Consider the following 12,549-nt stretch of genomic DNA (forward strand, 5'->3'; position numbering starts at 1 on the left):
TTTGCAAGACTTGTTACAAAGGAATCTTATCTTTTAATTGCAGATCTAGATTTCCTCTCAAGTGTAAATAATGCCATCATCTGGATTCTAGATAACAGAAAGCTACATCTGTAACTAACTTCCTTTCAAGAGTTGTTCTGCACAGCGCAGGAATTAGGGTTTTTAGACTGCAGGCACGTAACAGCACAGTCAACACAATTTGCCATTACACGGGCAGTCTAAAAAGGGCAGGAGTTCTGAGTCGATTCCCGCACCGCGATTCATCCTGCAGGGCCCCTACTACTTTCCGGGGGAAGCCTGCAGTCTAAATTGCACTGCAAAACTCACCTCATGAATTCGACGCCCTGCTGATGACTCGGGCCACACTACTCCGTGTAAAGGCACTGGTGACCAATGCGCAGAGGAACTTAAGGGGTAAACCATCACAAGGTGAGTCATTATGTTAAATTTTTCACAGACTTTGAGATCTAAAAAACACCCGTGAGAGCTGGTAAGCAAACACATGCAGAATGGATCCTCTTTTCGATTGTGAAGCAGGCAGGCACTTCTATTGCAACTGAGATCTGCTGCTTCAGATTTATTGCAGTAAATAAAGCTTCTTCACCTCAACAGTGCCCATTTGTATCGCTCCTTTTCAAAGAAAGTCTGTTTATAATGGTTATGAGAGGCATAGATAAGAGTGAGCAGGCAGCACCTTTTTCCCAAGCGAATGACAGAGGAGGAAAGCTAAAAGGAGAATTCCGCATTTTTAAAAAATTTAACCACAAAGAGTAGCTCATGCCTAGAATGAATGCATTGCCAGGGATGGTGGTGGAGGCTGGTACAATAGGGACATTTAAAGGATTCTTAGATAGCTGGGTGGGTCACGTCTCCAGAATGGAGGACCATTGCCTTCCCAAGATCGTGTTATATGGAGAGCTCTCCACTGGCCACTGAGACAGAGGCACACCAAAGAAGAGGTACTAGGACTGCTTAAAGAAATCTCTTGGTGCCTGCCACATTGACCACCGCCAGTGGGCTGATCTCACCTCCAATCGTGCATCCTGGCGCCTCACAGTTCGGCGGGCAGCAACCTCCTTTGAAGAAGACCGCAGAGCCCACCTCACTGACAAAAGACAAAGGAGGAAAAACCCAACACCCAACCCCAACAACCAATTTTCCCTTGCAACCGTGCCTGCCTGTGAGAGATGGGAAAATTGATCTAAAATTATGAACATGGAAGAAACTAAAGTTCATCAGTTAATGGCTGTAACCAGTACAAACAGGATAAGCTTGGGGGTTAGGATGCAGGAAAGCAGAGTCAGCACGATTAACATAAGAATCTTCTAGTCTTTGTGACAAGACCATAAGACTAAGAAAAGGAATGGTAAGGTACAATAGAATGTAGGAAGTTGAGGTAGTCTGGATCAGATAAAGGTCTCCTAGCCCTGGACAGAAGTACCAAGTCCTACATATCTAATTAGCTAACCATACACAGATTTATACATATGAAATTAGCCAACCCTAGATAGAATGAGTCAACTCCGCATACCAAGAGATTGTAGCCCCGAGAATCAGGAAGGTGTGAATAAGGACAATGACATGATGGGACACCCACAGGATACCCCCTGGTCCTCCAAGTGTACTGAAACTGCACGTAGGCAGGAAGGATTACCTATGCCAAACCCATCCAGGGGGCAGAAGAATGTAAGGGGGAGGGCACTCTGATACTGAAATTGACTGTATAAAAGTTGGGTGAGCCCCAGTATGTGTGTGTATTCCCAGGGTAAGGGGAAGCACCCAACTTTGCATTGTTGTAGTAATAAATGTTCTTTGTTCTCAATTTTTGTCTCGAGCAATTTCTTTAAAGGTACTTTAATTTCTAACATGCCTGTCCCGCATCGGACTTGTCAGTCACCAACGAGCCTCCAGCAGATGTGGACATACCCCTCCATAATCTTCGTCCGCAAAGCCAAGCCAAAGAAGAAGAAGAAGAAATAGCCACACGGGAGCAAGAAAATCAGACGATTATGGGTGTACGGTAAGAAAGGTTTTAATTGCTGAGAAGGTTTATAACATCAGTCGCTGAAGAGCCTGTACTGTTCTGGAATGTTCTATGAGATAACAAGACTCCAGAATTGCAGTCACCTCAGGGAAGTGGTTCAGAACCTCAGTGAAACAAAACCTACGACCTGGAAACAAACTTCTCAAACAGAATTTTTTGAAAATTTAGCTCGACAGTATTGAAACACGAGGACAATGTCTTATAGCGCAGAGGCAACCTTGTGTTTAAACCAAATATAAAACCAATAATGTTAAACTTCAGTGCAGTCCAGGAACAAAAGATTTCATGAAGAATTATTTGAGCCCCACTCACCAGCTGTATGGCAATCATTAGGACAGTCTTCAGTGTGAACGCTCGGTCGCATATGTCAAAGAGATCCTCCAAACTTGGCCCAAGCAGCTCCAGAACCATGGCATTATATTTACTACATGGTCCAAAGTAATAAACCTGAGGAATTCCTTCAGCTGAAAGAAAAAAAACAAGAGACTGTTTGTTAAAACCCAAATTGACTTTTTATGGGATCATGTTTCTGTGATCTATACCAGCCATTCTCAATGGAGGCCCCAGCACATTTAAGGGTGAACATGAGCTGAAATCATTTAAAAAAAATTATGTACAGTAAAAAACCCTGGTATCCGGTACCTATGGGGATTGGTAGATGCCAATAAGTGAATTTTCCCATTGCTTAAGATTGCACGATGCACAGTAAAATCCCTAGTATCCGCCACCTATGGAGATTAGTAGATGCCAATAAGTGAATTTTCTGGTTACACGTTGAGTAACTGGCAAAGTGTCCAATAGGGGCGGCCAATTTTGAACTTCCATGCTTTTTTACCTCTATTTTCTGCAATTTTCTTGCTGGTTGATTGAATGCCAGATAACGGGGATTTTATTGTAGTTGGTAGGAGAGTAGTACTGGAAAAAAAAACCCAGCCAAACCTGATTGCTTCACAGGGAAGGGGGGAATAAATGTTGAGCAGAGTCCTAAGGGGGCCATTGCTTAAAAAAAGTGGTTTTGGATGGCTGGTCTGAACAATGTAGGGCAAGGGCAAGTTGGACCAAAAGGCCTATTTGAACACTGTACGACTCTAACTTACAGTGGGGAAATTTATTTAACTAGGTTTGAAAATTCAAATCCTTAACCATCACATAGCATGTGTTGGACACGAGAAAGAGAGAATAAAAAGAAAAACAGAGAATACCAAGAGGGCAAGGGGTGTGTGAGAGGGAGAGAGAAAAGTGAGATGGGTCATGGGTTGACAGCATCCCCGCGATGTCATCAGCCCACCCCTAGCCAGCCTCTTGCAGTGGTTCCACCTCAGAGAGGGATTGGAGTCGGCACCTTGGAGTATTCATGAAGGCAAGTTTTCCGATGCGAGGACAGAGAATCTCCGCGTCTACGTTCGGATACTTTTGCTTTATGAAAGGACCCAAAAACAAATGCTAGAGAAACTCAGCAGGTTACACAGGGTACTTTATATAGCAAAGGTACAGAACAAAGGTTTTGGGTTTGAGCCCTTCATCAAGGTAGGGAAAAATGTTGGCAGGCACCTGAACAAAATGGTGGGAAGTGGGACAGTCCCAAAGGCAGGAGGTATTAGGTGGATAAGGGAGGGAGGACACAAAGGGGGAGAGGGGTGGATCTGTGAATGGAGAGGGAAGGGGTGGAGGAAAGGAGGGAGAACGGGGAGTCGGCTATCAGATACCGGAGAAGTCGATGCCAATGGCATCAAGATGTAGCGAGCCCAGACAGAATATTAGATGTTGTTCCTCCAATTTAAGGGTGGGATAGTACATAAGTCCATGGATAGACATGTGAGCAACATTTATACAACAATAAAGCATAGTGCCAGTGTTTCAGAGACCCACGCTCGCAAGCTATCAGATCCTCAATTGTTGCCAGAAACATGATGCCTTTCTGCAGCTTGCATTAGAGTTACTGGAACCTTTATTCACCGGTGATTCAATCTCATCAGACACGGCTGGATTTGCAGGCTGTGCAAGATCTGCCTGGTTTCTGTGGCTGCTAGGAAAAGACTTCTCATTTACCTCCAGGAATGGGACCACCATCTGTCTTGGGCCAGCCTTAGAAGGAAGTCGAAGGGATACTGAAGGCTCCAATAACAGGACAGCAATAGCAAGGCTTATCAATCAAATAGAACGATAGATGCTCCTGCATCTGGGGTCAAACCATACAGCTTACTCTAATATGAAAGGGAAGCTTGCAGCCAAGGTATTCTGATCTTTTCTGATATTATTCGCCATGCAAGGACCGCAAAAGAGAAATATTTAGGGGTTGGTATGGTTTATAGGGTAGCAAGGTTGGCGTAGCGTTTAGCGCAATGTCTTAACAGCGCCAGCGATCAGGACCGGATCTGGGTCTGAATCCCATGCTGTCTGCAAGGAGTTTGTATGTTCCCCCCTGTGTCTGCATGGGTTTTCTCCAGGGGCCCCGGTTTCCTCCCACCCTTCAAAACGCACTGGGGGGGGGGGCGGTGTAGATTAATGGGGTGTAAATTGGGCCGTGTATGTCTAAATTTAAAATTACAGTTCATTTGTAAACTATATCATTCAAGCTGGATGCAAGTTGCACGGAAAGTCTTTTTTAATATTTTTATTTATAACACAGTAAAGCCAATACTGTACAGTCCAATTGCATCCACATTAACCTACAATCCCTTGTGTTTTGGACGGTGGGAGGAAACCAGCACATTCGAAGAAAACCCACGCAGCCATGGGGAGAATCCATAACTTCCTTAAAGCAGTGTCAGATTTGAACCCAGGTAGCATTGCCGGAGGGTAAGGAGCAATACCGTCCAAGTGGAAGAATAATTTCAAAATTCGGCTTTCGGTGTATCTTTGAAGTGCACACAATCCTGCTGCTTGCGTAAACAGACTGGGACACGTGAGCAATCTCATCATTCCAGCACATTGGGGATTCACAAAAAAGCATATAGGTTTGTAAAAAGCTGTGCAGTTTAAAACGTGCCACACTTTGACTGTAACTGTACACCCTGCACTTTTGTTTAATTACTGCATTAGCTCGAGCTGATTTCAATTTGCCGATAGAAGAAACCGTTCCACAGATGATGCTGTAGCCTTGTCCCACAAGGAGAATGGCGCCTCATGTGCCAGGCTGCTGTTCATTGATTTTAGATCGGCATTTGATATGATCATTCCCCCAGAGGCTGGTGGAGAAGCTGACCTCGCTGGAACTCCACAACCCTCTCTGTAACTGGATTCTGGACTTCCTAACACAAAGACCCTAGTTTGTCCGGGACAGAAGCAGAACACCAAGCACCATCAGACTGAGCACTGGCACACCTCAGGGCTGTGTGCTCAGCCTGCTCCTGTTCACGCTCTGATCCACGCGCCATCAAGTTTACAGATGACAGGAGAGTAGTTGATCTTATCAGCAACAACGAGGAGTCAAACAACAGAGAAAAGGTGGAAAATCTCATGAAATGGTGCAAGAGTAACAAAGTGAATCTCAATGTGGACAAATCGAAGGAGAAGATTGTTGACTTCATGAAGACCAGAACAACCACCCTCCACGACACATCAACAACTCTGCAGCGGACAGAGTGGAGAGCACCAAGTTCCTTGGAGTTCACTTAACCAGCGACCTATTGTGGACACCCAACGTCTCCTCACTTGTCAGGAAGGCGCAATGGTGATTGCACTTCCTGAGAAGGCTGAAGCAGGCAAGGCCACCGGCCACCATTATGTCAACCTTCTATAGGAGCTCTATCGAGAGCGTCCTGACCGACTGCATCACAGTGTGGGTACGGTTGCTGTAGAGCAGGGGTGTCAAACTCAAATTCACGGAGGGCCAAAATTAAAAACTTGGACTAAGTCGAGGGCCGAACTAAATATTTATTGAAAATTTTCAACAACATCTGCATGTTTTCTCTTCTTTCAACATATGTAATGTTAAACTTTAGGATATAACTTTAGGAGGATAATGTTACAGGTCAGGAGTAGGTAGCTCAAGTTCACCCTTTTCCTTGACCTGAGGGAAACCTATTTGGTCCCTGTGGAGATGTAGTCAGCATTCACAGGCTGTGTCCATTTTGGCCTGCATCAGGACTCAGCATTTCCTGCTCACTCCTCAGGCTCTAGGCCTCTATTCACCCTCGACCCACCATCCCTCTACCTGACCAGTCCTTTACCCAACCTCTACTCACCCCTCACTCCACTCGCTCTGCCTCTACCCACCCCATCCTATACTCGCCCCTCTACTGCCTCTCCCCTCAACCTGTTCCTCCCTCTACCCGTCTCTCACCCTCTAATCACCCCTCCCCTACTCGCCCTGCCCCTCCCCTTTTACCTCTTCCCTATCCACCCCTCCTTCTACTCATCCCTCCCTCTAACTGCCCCTCGCACCACCATAACTTCCCCTGCCCATTACTCCTCACCTACACCCTCTGCCCACCCCTGCTTACCCACCCACTCAGGCCCAGCGCGCTGCCGATCAGCCTTTGCGGACAGCCACCATCTCTTTCTTCACGTGCAGGGCCGAACCAGCCGTCCCTGGGGTCCGCGCGGGTGCAAGCGCTGAAGGCGGTGGCGACCGGGAGAAGTGAGCTCGCACTGTGGAAGGGCCGTCCGGTGCCAGTCGCGCGGGGCTCGCGCTGCCCAGGGGCCGTGCGCAGCCTTCCATGCCCGTCGCGCCGACAGGAAATCACAGGCACTCGCCCATTCGCCGCACCGCTCGACAGGTGGGAGAAGTGACTGGTTGTGCGGGGAGCCTTCCAACTGGCTTGCCGGCTGATGACATCGACAGACTTCTCGTGTTACAATGGGGAAGGATGTGCAATGAAGGGGGAGGATGGTGGGGGTGACATTATCAAAAATCAGCATCGGCTCTCGCTGCAGGGCGGGCCACCTCTAATACATTTTTGAAATGATCTTGCGGGCCAAATATAATTATATCGCAGGCCAAATTTGGCCCGCGGGCCAGAGTTTGACATGTGTGCTGTAGAGCATTGGATTGAAGTCAATCCACAGGAATGTTAGAGAGGATCACTGGAGTCTCCTCTCCAAATCAGGATCGTTGTCTGAAGAGGGCTCAAAAAATTCATTAAGGACCTCTACCACCCCGCATCTTCCAGTTGCTCCCATCGGGAAAGAGATACAGGAGTATCAGAGCCAGTACCACCAGGCTGAGAAACAGCTTCTTCCCTCGGGCAGTGAGAATGCTGAATGACTGATGAACTGCTCATACAAATCCCTCTGAGTATCTCTTGGCTTGAGAACTGCAAATGTTCACCCTCTGCTTGAAGAAATGTGCCCTCAGCCTTGTTCCGAATGGCTGGCTCCTAATCACGAGATGGAGGTCACTGGATTTCACCACAATGCCCCCATCAAGGGAAACCTCAACCTCGTCCATCAAACCTCAAAATTTGTCACAGATAAATCCTATTTAAGATTATATTACAGTGTGATTATCTAAAATGTTTGGGACCGGACATTTTCCAGTTGACCGGATTTTTTTTGAATAACGGAGAAATTGCTTTAAACAGTCCAGTTGCATCAGCAAGAATACTTGTATCAGTGGTTAAACAAGATTTTTTTTAAAATGCGAGGTTTTTCAAGCACGAAAATTTTTTAATTCTTACCAAAATACATGATCTCTGCTTATAAAATAGGATAAAAAGTTTTCAACTTGCGATGTCATGACACCACCAAACATTTTTTTCCCGGATTTCTGAGAATTTTGATTTTCTGATAATTGGACATGTACCGTACTTGCAAGTTAATGTAAGAAAGATCAAACAAAGCCAAACATTTATGAATTGCATGATTTATTTTTCTTTATACCTTTATTGTTTGGAATAAATGGTTTGAAAATGGACTCTAACATCATTTTATCGAAGAGCAGCTTGCAGTCCAGGTATTTGGATCTTATTCGCTGTTGAAGGATTGTAACAGAGAAATGTTTAGAAGTTGGCATGGTTCATTACATTTCATTTGTAGAATATATCATTCAAGCCAGATTATCATCAGTTCTCACGTGAAATAGTCAAAACCGGAAAGGATAATTTCTGAAATATAACTCTCTATTCTTTATTCCACCCATTCTCTGGCACTAAATTACATTCTTTATGCTATAGATTTTTGACAAAATTATATTCTGCCCAGACTTTCTGAAGGGATAAAGAACTAAAGAGAAATTGGTAAAAACACAGAGGTGCTGGAAGAACTCAGCAGGTCCTGCAGCGCCAAAGATACATAACTGACATTTCGGGCCTGAGCCCTTCTTCAAGGTACGAGTAAACAACAGGCAAACACAGATCCTACTTTTGTAGTAAATGCCTGCTTTTTACTCAAACGGGCAGTCCCCAGGTTACGAACAGCCGACTACGCACGACTTCAGTGGTTCCTCAGCTCGAGAAAGGAGAATGCCATCTGCCAAACTCCTTATAGACAGCGAGGGATTCAACCCCGGTCCCAGTCGTTGGTGCTTTAACATTGCACTAACTGCTACACTAACCATGCCACTCAACAATAAAGGGAAAGCAGTTCTCATACCTTCCTGGAGAGGTTTGAAAACATGGTTTTGGGAGGTGTGCTATTGACGCTGGCACCACTTTGCCGGGACATGCCAGAGGGAGAATGCTGAACTCCATGGGGAGTCAGACAGGGTCTACCCACAGTTCATCAGGCAGAACACTTTGCAAGGACGCACACACACAGTGGGTGGGATGGCATGGCCTTGTGTTGCTCCCGTTTGACGAAAGAAAAGCTTCCTGACATGATCAATAGCCATTTGTAAGCTGATCTGCTCAAAAATATTTCTTCACAACATGCAAGAAATCCACTGGAAGAATGAAAGGCCCAAGCATAAAATTATGAAAGATAGAGGTGGACAAGTTGTTTCCATTGGTGGGGAAGATCAGAACAAGGGGACATAGCCTCAAGATTAAGGGTAGTGGATTTAGAGCTGAGAGCTGCTTTTCCCAGACGGTGGTGAATCTATGGAATTCGCTGCCTATTGACGCTTCCTCAGTAAATCTATTTAAGACAAGGTTGGCCTGATTTTTTTTCCATAGTAGGGGAATTTAGGGATATGGGAAAAAGGCAGGTAGATGGAGATGAGGCTATCAGATCAGGGCAGTGGACCCGGCTCGACGGGCCGGATGGCCCACTCCTGCTCCTAATGTTCTTATGCAAGCCTGGGTGGTCTTGCAGTAGAACTGGGATGTGGCACATGAGGCAAGAATGCACAGTGAGCTCAAAGCCCAAGTTCATCGGGTGCCACAAAAGAGAACTAGAAGGTGCTCGCAAGGAAGAAGCAGAATCCTACAAATAGCTACACTGGGGGCAGGAACAAAACAGAGACCCCTAGTGACAAGGTTAAGAAGGAGTAATCATTTGCAGTTCTATATATTAACCAAGCAAGTAGCCCTTGTCGACATAAAGACTGCAGCTGTTTCATACCAAGCTGAATGGAAGAAAAATCATAATTTCCTCTTGAAATTTAGTAAACAAATCAAATTTCAATCACGTCTTTGAAAATCATCTCAAAATTACTGTTCTAACACATTCAAACAATAATACTTCTCGCCAATAACTGCAGAGAAGGCAGCCCACGTCATAAAGGGCCCCCATCTACCCTGGTCACAACGTCTTCTCACTGCTTCTTTCAGGCAGAAGGTACAGAAGCCTGTAGACCAGCCCCTATAGGTTCAAGAACAATTTCTTTCCAACAGCCATCAGGCTCTTGAACTTCCCCTTGTTACACTGATCAGGGACGGCACCAAAACCACCAAAGGACTGTCTGCACTATTGCAAAGTTGCAAGAAGATAACTTAATTACCAATTAATTTTTTTACATTTATTTGCCTCTTTTTAATTCAATTAAGTATTAAAATCTCTAAAACTACTGTTTTGTAGCTGAGGGAAGGGCAACGGGGGAAGAAAAGGGGTGGGAGGCGAGGGTTTTATCAGAAGTAGGAAATGTTGATATTATTGCCATCTGGTTGGAGGGTGCCCAGATAGAAGATGAAGTGATGTTCCTCCAATTTGTAGGTGGTCTCAGTCTGGCCATGCATGAGATCACTGGCGGACACGTCAGCAACTGAATGGGAATGGGACGGGGAATTGAAATGGGTGGCCACTGGGAGATCAACACTATTGCGGCGGACCGAGCCGAGGTGGTCAACAAAACAGTCTCCCAGTCTGCGCCCAGACTCTCCGACGTCGAGGAGACCACAACGGGGGGACCAGATGCAGTAGATGACCCCTGTAGATTCTCAAGTGAAATGTTGGTTCACTTGGAAGGATTGTTTGGCCCCCGAATGGTGGTGAGGGAGGGGGATGTGTGGGTGCGTGTGGAACATCTCCTATGGTCACAGGGGTAGGCGCCAAGGGAACGATTTGTGGGGAAGGTGGAGCAAATAAGGGAGTCACAGAAGGAGCGGTCCCTGCGTAAGGCAGAGGGGATGAGAGGGGAACATGCATCTCATGGTGGGATCACGTAGTAGGTGGCGGAAATGGTAGAGGAGGATGTGTTGGATGCAGAGGCTGGTGGGGTGGTAGGTGAGGACGAGGAATTCTGTCTTTGTGCGTGTGGGGGTGGAGGGGGCCAGGGCAGATGCGCAGGTAAGAGAGAATATGTGGGTGAGGGCCAAGTTGATGGCGGTAGAGGGAAAGCTACATTGATAGAAGGAGGAGGACATCTCTGATAATCTGGCATGGAAGACCTCATCCTGGGTGCAGATGCAACAGACTGAGGAACTGAGAGAAGGGAATGGAATCCTCACAGGGGGCAGAGTGGGATGAGGTGTAGTCGAGGTAGCTGTGGGAGATGGTGGGTTTGTAGAAGAGCTTATCTCCCAATATGGAGGCAGAGAGATCAAGGAAAGGGAGAGTATTGATAGAGTTGCACTGTGAATTTGAGGTTAGGGTGGAAGTTGACAGCAAAGTGGATAAAATCAATGAGCTCATCATGGGTACATGGCAGCATCAAAGTAGTCAACGATGTAGCTGAGGAAGAGTTGAGGGGCCTTGCCTGTGTAGGCTTGTAGCATGGATTGCTCCACGTAGCCAACAAACAGGCAGGAATAGCTGGGGCCCATGTGGGTACCCAAGGCTACCCCTTTAACCTGGAGAAAGAAGAATGAGCCAAAGGAGAAGTTATTGAGGGTGAGGACAAGTTCTGTCAGCCAGAGGAATGTGGTTGTGGAAGGGAACTGGTTGCTTCCATTGTCCAGAAAGAAATGAAGGGCTTTGAGCCTTCAGTATGGGGTGTATAGGGATTGGATGTCCGTAGTAAATATGAGGTGATTGAGTTCAGGGAACTAGAAGTTGTTGAAATGATGGAGGGTGTGTGAAGTGTCCTGGATATAGGTGGAGAGGGACTGGACCACCATGGGGGAAAGAACAGAGTTGAGCTAAGCAGATGCCAATTCAGTGGGGCAGGAGCGTGCAGACAAAATGGGTCTGGCAGGACAATTGAGTTTGTGGTTCTTGGATAGGAGATAGCAATGGGCAGTGCAGGATTGGGAAATAAGGCTGGGAGCTAACCAGAAGTGATGAGTTCAGAGATGGCGTGTGATAGAGTGGTTTGATGAGTTTTGTTGGAGGATGTGTTGGCTGCAGAGACTGGTGGGGTGGTAAGCGAGGACACGGAGAATCTTGTTGGGTGTGGGCCAGGGCAGATGTGCGGGTAATAGAGGATACGCGGCTGAGAGCCAAGTTAACGGTGGTAGAAGGAAAGCCATGTTGTTAGAAGGAGGTGGTGGCTGGAGATCACGCTGGGTTCGAGGGAAAGTACAGAAAAGGCTGTCAGGCGAATATGGTACGTGCTGGATGGGAGCTGGTGATGTCCAGCAGTTAAAGGCTGGAGGTTATTTTAACAAGCGGCAGTCACTTGTTGTGAGTTCAGAAGCTACGTTTTACACAGTCCTCCCTTTATTAAACACTAATGTATTCAGAATCCCTTCTATTTTAACATGCCATTTATAATAATTCAGCAATCAATCCAATTCCACTTACGCCTTCTCATACAATCCGTGCTCTTGAGTACTTATGGAGTTCAAGGCATTCTTTTATACCATTGTCAGGGAGAAGACTTTTCAGGAACGACTGGCGCGGGGCAGGGATCAGTATAGAGATTACGTTTCCAGAAGTAAAACAAAAGGAATCCTGTTTAGTTTGAAAGGTCAGCATAGAAATGATTAACAATCAGTGCATTTGACTGTTTTTTTTGTTCCTGATGACTTGTAGAACAGTTCATTTATTTAACATTACATGAACATTCACTGAAGAAAAAAATGTGGAGCTTTGGGTAACAGCCATTGGCTAATGGCATTGCCCAGGTACAACTTTTAAATTTAAACATACAGCATCGTAACAAGTCCTTTCAGCCCTCGCCACACAATTACACCTACAAAAGCATTTGTAAATTCATCATGCGTGCAATACCCGCGAGGTATATATTACACAGCCCCTGTACTTTTTTTTTAATGGGTGGGAGGAAACTGGTGCCCCGGGGGAAA

The 12,549-nt window shown here is 46.1% G+C and overlaps 1 protein-coding gene across 9 annotated transcripts in view; it reads right to left on the reverse strand.

Moving 5' to 3' along the window:
• Positions 1-12,549, reverse strand: part of LOC138745577 (casein kinase I-like) — a 168,879-nt gene that overhangs the window by 75,212 nt on the left and 81,118 nt on the right. For 7 of the 9 annotated variants that reach the window (XM_069902762.1, XM_069902761.1, XM_069902757.1 and 4 more), the window contains one exon: positions 2,357-2,508. In XM_069902762.1, coding sequence (XP_069758863.1) covers positions 2,357-2,508 — 152 coding nt within the window. Of the gene's footprint in view, positions 1-2,356; positions 2,509-7,867; positions 7,959-12,046; positions 12,137-12,549 lie in introns of those variants that run through there. The other 2 variants (XM_069902764.1, XM_069902763.1) reach the window with 2 other exon arrangements.

Source organism: Narcine bancroftii, chromosome 11 (assembly GCF_036971445.1).
Source record: "Narcine bancroftii isolate sNarBan1 chromosome 11, sNarBan1.hap1, whole genome shotgun sequence".
Lineage (NCBI taxonomy): Eukaryota > Metazoa > Chordata > Chondrichthyes > Torpediniformes > Narcinidae > Narcine > Narcine bancroftii.